This window comes from Euphorbia lathyris, chromosome 8 (assembly GCF_963576675.1).
Source record: "Euphorbia lathyris chromosome 8, ddEupLath1.1, whole genome shotgun sequence".
Taxonomy (NCBI): domain Eukaryota; kingdom Viridiplantae; phylum Streptophyta; class Magnoliopsida; order Malpighiales; family Euphorbiaceae; genus Euphorbia; species Euphorbia lathyris.
Genome location: NC_088917.1, coordinates 24,256,015 through 24,262,280, shown reverse-complemented (window position 1 = coordinate 24,262,280; position 6,266 = coordinate 24,256,015). Strand labels below are relative to the sequence as shown.

Here is a 6,266-nt window from a genome sequence, read left to right as displayed (position 1 = left end):
ACAAGATGTTGAATCGATTTTGGTGGAGATCTTCTGGCGAAAACGGGTCTGGAATTCATTGGAAGCAGTGGTCGAGTTTGTGTTCATCGAAGGTAGAAGGAGGTATGGGATTCAGAGATATCAAACAATTTAATTTAGCTCTCCTAGCCAAACAGGGATGGAAAATAATGCAGCATCCTGATTCGTTAGCGGCTCAGTTGCTTAAGGCGAAGTATTTTCCTTATTCTGGTTTTTTACAGGCGAAATTGGGTCATAACCCGTCGTTTATCTGGAGAAGTATACTAGCAGGGCGTTATGATATATAATTCTGAAGTCTCTAATTGGGGATAAATACCCAAGCGTATTTGGATATCCCGAATCCACTATATAATATTTTTCTACAAATTATGAGAAAAAAAATTAGAATCAATGATTAGTTTGTTATGAAAGTCAAAAGATTTATCTTTAGATGGATGCAGATCAGCTACAGAATCTTTTCACACTGTAACATCATGGATACTTCATTCCCATCCGATATTAATGATGTGAAAATTCTAGCAAATGAACAACAAGTTAATACATTTCAACTTTTGTTTTTATGGTGATCTTGAAATGGCACACACCTTCCTCATCACATATAATTGTTTTTATCGAACCTAGTTGAACCGAAATTTTATTTGGTATTCAATAATAATTTAAATATTAATTTAATTTTATCTTTAATAATATATTTATTATTATTATTACAATTCTTATTATTATTATAAATTTATTAATGTTTAATATTATCATTCAAATCATTTGAAACTCTACCATCATTATTATTAAGTTAAAAAGAAAGGTAAATAATTTATTAATTGTCTATTTTTTATTTGATACACCGTTTAGTTCCCTATTTTGAAAAAATATATTATAAGATCCTTAATTTTTATCAATATTAACCAGTTGGTCATTCTGTCTATTTTTTTCGATTTTTAACTGAAAATATCTTAGCTTTTAGGACAGTTATTGTAGATACAAAATGACCATTTACTCTTCTAAAATAAAACAGATAGAATGATTAAAGAGTGCATATTGATAAAAAAAATAGGAATGTTATAATGTGTTTTTCAAAATAGGAAAGTTAGAGGCGTAATAAATTATTTACCCTAAAAACAACCGAGCCTAAACCCTACCCATTCAGCAGCTTCACCGCCTGAAAGACTCCTGGTTGGACACCATCTTCGCTCGTCGGACGCCACTGTCGGAGTTGACACCTCCATTGAAACCGATCTCAGCCGTGTCATCCGCCGTGTCGAAAAGCTTCCGTCCTTTCAATTTGCGGCTCTCAATCACTTCTCTTCTCTCTCTGAGTATTTCGAACCTCCGCTCGTCGAACTTGCATCTCATTTACTCTCGAGTTCTCTTAACTGTTTCAAGGTTAGATAGTTATTTTCTTTTTCTGGATGCTCTTTCTTTTTCTGCTAACCATGGAAGCCATATATGATCTATTTTAGTTATGTGATTCTCTTTGTTTGAATGATTCTGTTGGATCCTTGCGAGGGATATTCTGTAATTTGAGATTTTTTTTGCCTATCTTTCTTCTGCTAAAAAAGAACATAACTCTGCAATCTGCAATTTTCTGAATGAGTAGTTAATCAGATTGTTGAATGTAAAGCTCTAAAAGTTCATAGTGCTTTACACAACTCTGAATGAACATACTCTGCAGTTTTCAATTTTCTGAATGGGTTTTTTTTTGGGATTTTACCTGGACAGTTATGGGTTTTGATGGGATTTTACAATGTTACTACTAATTGAAGGCTATCTGGTGGTAAAGTTGAACTTGTAGATATTTGAAGTTTCTAATTTTAAAATTCTCATTTGGATTGAAATTAATATCAAGCTACTGCTAATGTTATTTAAGACTATATACTCCCATTTGTTCAAATTAATAACATGAATGAATATCTTATTGTTAATCTTAATCCTATAATGAGGTTATAAACAATCTTGTTTTCGTTTATAAAAAAAAAAAGTTAGAAAGTACATGATAAATCAAATAATGGTTTTACCGAAAGTGTGATTTTAGATAATTTTCCCATAAACCCAAAATAAATAACAGAATTCTTGGTGATAATTTCCATTTCAGCTCCTCTTCTTCTCTTCTATATGTTATAAAGTAAATCCTCAGCTCTCGCTCTGCATCTCTTCTCTATCCTGAATCAGGATGGCTCCAATTGCTGCTTCGCGTCTCCGTCTTGCATCTTCGTCTGCTACTCATATTCATAGTAACCATGCCCACCATGGCTTTCTTCCTCATAGACCGGCGAACCTCTCCTTCTCCTCTTCTACTTCTATGACAGGTTGCAACTGGTTCGCTTCCCAAGATAATTACACTATGTAAGATCATTGTTAAGCTCTTAGTTTTCGATGTACAGGGTTGGGTGCATCGGTTTCATTCGAGAGGAGGAAGGAGCATTCGTCGTTTGTGGAAACGGCGGCTGTTAGACATTTGGTCGGATCCCTCACCAGAACAGAGGGCCTTCGCTTCGCTGTGGTTAGTACCTGTTCTTTTTCTTATTTTCGAATTTTTTAGGCTTCAAAATTTTGTTGAAATTCATATTTTTGAACAATTTAAACCTCTATACTTTGTTTTCTTCATTAATCTCATTTGTGCTACCCCAATAAGTGATTGACCTAGCCACGGGTTGAGCTCTAGATTAATTGTAAATTGCGTGAAGAAACTGTTAGACATCGCACATTGCCAAATGAGGAAGCTATATATATGGCTCCTTAAATATGTGAGGCAATCCTCACCTTTGAGGTAGCTTTTGGGATGAGTTAGACCTTTGTTTACATGGTATATCAGAGCCATGATTCAATGTTGGGGCTCCCGCTAATATTAGCATCACGCACCAAATGCATCGGGCGTGTTAGACATCCCACATTGCTAAATGACGAAGCTATATGGTTCCTTAAATATGTGAGGCAATCCTCACCTTTGAGATACCTTTTGGGGTGAGTTAGACCTTTGTTTACAGAAACTATTCATTATGCAGTTTCATACTTCTGCAGATTACAATGGGAATAAATATTTGCTGAACCATCCTTGTTTTGAGTTACAATAAACCCTTATGTTTTTGGGTTCTAGATGCAGTGATAGTAGATACTATTAAGTAGTGAATACATTTCAGGCATATGCTGTTTTATTTGTGTCATAATCTTATCAAATTTTATTTGATTGCTTATTTGACTGGAATTACATGAAAGGTTGTAGCAAGGTTCAATGAGATTGTGACGAAGCCGCTTTTGGAGGGAGCTCTGGAAACTTTCAAGAGCTACTCAGTTAATGAAGAAGATATTGATGTAGGATAATGCTTAAGGCGAGCTGTGATATCCTTTTATTTCACTAGGCAAATGTCGGCATCCATAGTTACTTTTGATTTTCTCATCGTAGGTCGTCTGGGTTCCTGGCAGTTTTGAAATAGGTGTTGTTGCAGAAAAGCTTGGGAAGTCACGGAAGTATCATGCAATTTTATGCATTGGAGCTGTGGTATGATATCTTCCTGTACTCTATAGTTACTAGTGAGTTCAGAAACATATGGTTAAGTAGTAGATATGACAATTAGGTTCTTATGTACAACGACACTTGTTGGACCTATCTTATCAATTCATTTTTGATTAGTAGGTAAGAGGTGATACTACGCATTATGATGCAGTTGCTAATTCAGCAGCATCCGGAGTACTTTCAGCTGGTTTAAATTCAGGTTGGTCATTTTTGCTTTCGAATTGTTATTTTGATAATATCATTATCTTTCTTTCAGATATACTACCATTAGTAAACAATCTTACAGTCATTCACACACGAATTTCAAGCACATCTTAGCTCATAGTTGTTTGTTTACTTATTTTGACTTGTTTGAAAATATACGCATTCAAGTCATGCTTTCATTTAGATCACATGCCTCAACCTTTTAGCTACTAGTACCAATTAACTCTTGATAAAACTCCACCATGGCCTGACTAATATCTCTTCTATCGGTGACAACTCTCCCATCTTCAAGAGACAGACTGACTATCTTATTCATTTCCTTCCTAATCTTAAACTGCTTTTGAAAGAAAACAATGTACCATCTCCCAAATGCATCCAGTTAACTCTTGATTTTTTCTTGTAAAAACTTTCTTCCAAATGCATCAAATGACACAAGCAGTGTTGCTAAAGGCGCGCCTGAGGCGCGCCTCGGCTAAGGCTCCAGCCTTAGCGCCTCTGGAGCCCAAAGGCGGGCGCGGTCAGTAAGGCGCGCGCCTTAAGCCAGGCGCAAGGCGCGCGCCTCAGCTACCTTAGGGTATTTTAGGGTTGAGGGTACTTAGGGTTTTGAGGGTATTTTAAGGTTAAGGTATTTTAGGGTCTTTTAAGTTCAGAAAATAAAAGAAAAGCATGGATAGACAAAGATCGACAGTTTTTACTTCACATATCGCAACAGTTAACTCATGCCTTAGTAGTTAACTAGAACTTAACTCATGCATTTTATGGTTTTATTGTTGTTATTTGACTATTTGTGATTATTTGTGACTAGTATTATGAATTTATGATATTTTTTTTGTGTGCGCCTCGGGTCGCTCGGGCGCGCGCCTTAAGTTGCGCCTTGCGCCAAGGCTCCAGGACCCCCCTTGCGCCTTAGTGCGCCTTGCGCCTTTAATAACTATGGACACAAGTACGATATCATGCCACACTCTTCTTCCAACAAAATGTGATTGGCTGGATCAGCTTGTGAATAACTTTTTTGCGATCTCTTGACCTTTGTGAAGCTAGTGCACATAACACGTGATCTAAAAAAATAAGATGCGATCCATCTTTTTCCAACAAATTGTTAATCAATTTAATGTGTATGTCTCAATTTGTCCATGAGTATTGTAATAGTTTCTGATCCTGTCTGGACAAAGCAGGAGTTCCATGCATATTTGGTGTTCTGACATGCGACGACATGGAGCAGGTAAAGATACATTATTCAGAGGAGCTATGTTTAGAATTTAATCTGAGAATATTACATATAACAACTGCAGGCCATAAATCGAGCTGGTGGGAAATCTGGGAATAAGGGTGCTGAGGGAGCATTGACAGCTGTAAGTTGAGCTTATTAGATGCCTGTTTCCTCTATTTATTTATGTATTGTACTGGATAATTCTCTTCATGCTTTGTTAATTTGGCTTGTAATTGCAGATTGAGATGGCTTCCTTGTTTGAGCATCATTTGAAGTAGAGACGCAGACACACTGTTGAATGCCTTTATTTCCTTGGGAGTAGATGGGACATTTAAAAAGTGGCTTCAACATTCAAGGTGATTTTTCGGCTAGGTTTTTATCGCGTATTGCAAATCCATAATTTTTATTGCATTTTTGCTAAATTTTATTTGCTCTAAAACTGCTTAGATTGGACCCTGTAAGCACATGCTTGATATTGTGCATAAGTTACAGGTTGAGACAGTAGTGGATATTGAACCTTGTTTCATACAAATGAATTTCTTAGAATTTTTTATAACTTATTTATACTTCAGATTTTAGAAATTCAAAGGAACATTTAGAATGTAGATTGAATTCTGCATTATACATTAATAAAGAAAGAATCGGGCCTACTTTCTCCTAGCTCAATCACGTTTTTTTTTTACTTTCCAAAATAAATAAGTATTTTCAAAGAGAAATCACTTGAAATGTCATAAAATTGAGAGGAAATTACGCTCAAAAGCAGTTTTGGAATTTTTTTTACAGTTATGTATTTCATGGTTTTGTCTTTTATCATCACAATATGTTTTTAATTGGAAATATCAGAAATCTATTAAAGTATTTTTAATGTTGTCAAAATAGCAGTTAATAGACATTAAATTATTTATTTAACTATTAATTAAAATAGAATCAGAAATGATGGAAAGAGAGATCTGCAGTTAGTTTTAGTTTCTCTGAATATGATAATTCAACTTTTACAAGTGAATCTTTCTTTCCTTTTTGGTGTCGATTCCACAAGACATAAATTGAAATTGGAGTTCATGATTTAATGGAGTTTAAGAAGGGATTATGAATGGATCAGTCTTGATCACATGCACCTTAATGAGCACGTAGAATTTGCTCATTCACCTTTAGATATAGGCTTATTAAATCTAAACCTCATGATGCTTTGAATCTCCACCTTATGATTCTAATAAGCCTAGTGAATGAGCAAATTCAATTGCTCATTAAGGTGCATGTGAAAATTCATGTGAATGGATTTAGTATGAATTGGAACTCGCGTTATTGATTTAATGGAGTTTATGAATG

At 35.2% G+C, this 6,266-nt stretch overlaps 1 protein-coding gene across 3 annotated transcripts; it reads left to right on the top strand.

Annotated features, from left to right (window-relative positions):
* Positions 1 to 1,130: 1,130 nt before the first annotated feature.
* On the top strand, positions 1,131 to 5,500 carry LOC136203559 (6,7-dimethyl-8-ribityllumazine synthase, chloroplastic-like). Of its 3 annotated transcripts, none has more exons than XM_065994745.1 (9): positions 1,132 to 1,398; positions 2,108 to 2,321; positions 2,397 to 2,515; positions 3,229 to 3,324; positions 3,416 to 3,511; positions 3,647 to 3,725; positions 4,906 to 4,952; positions 5,023 to 5,082; positions 5,180 to 5,500. In XM_065994745.1, the coding sequence occupies exons 2-9, from the start codon at positions 2,186 to 2,188 to the stop codon at positions 5,216 to 5,218; spliced, it is 672 nt and encodes a 223-aa protein (XP_065850817.1). In that variant the 5' UTR covers positions 1,132 to 1,398; positions 2,108 to 2,185; the 3' UTR covers positions 5,219 to 5,500. The 3 variants fall into 3 exon arrangements, with proteins under 3 accessions (XP_065850818.1, XP_065850817.1, XP_065850816.1); XM_065994744.1 differs by having other exon boundaries at positions 1,134 to 1,398; positions 2,185 to 2,321; XM_065994746.1 differs by lacking the exon at positions 4,906 to 4,952 and having other exon boundaries at positions 1,131 to 1,398; positions 2,185 to 2,321.
* The last annotated feature ends 766 nt before the right edge of the window (positions 5,501 to 6,266 follow it).

What these genes read in the sequence shown, in the direction of transcription:
- LOC136203559 (XM_065994745.1), top strand. Translation starts at nt 2,186, where the DNA reads ATGGCTCCAATTGCTGCTTCGCGTCTCCGTCTTGCATCTTCGTCTGCT. An exon ending in TTTTATGCATTGGAGCTGTG is followed by an intron (nt 3,512 to 3,646) that starts GTATGATATCTT and finishes TTTGATTAGTAG; the next exon opens with GTAAGAGGTGATACTACGCA. An exon ending in CTGAGGGAGCATTGACAGCT is followed by an intron (nt 5,083 to 5,179) that starts GTAAGTTGAGCT and finishes TTGTAATTGCAG; the next exon opens with ATTGAGATGGCTTCCTTGTT.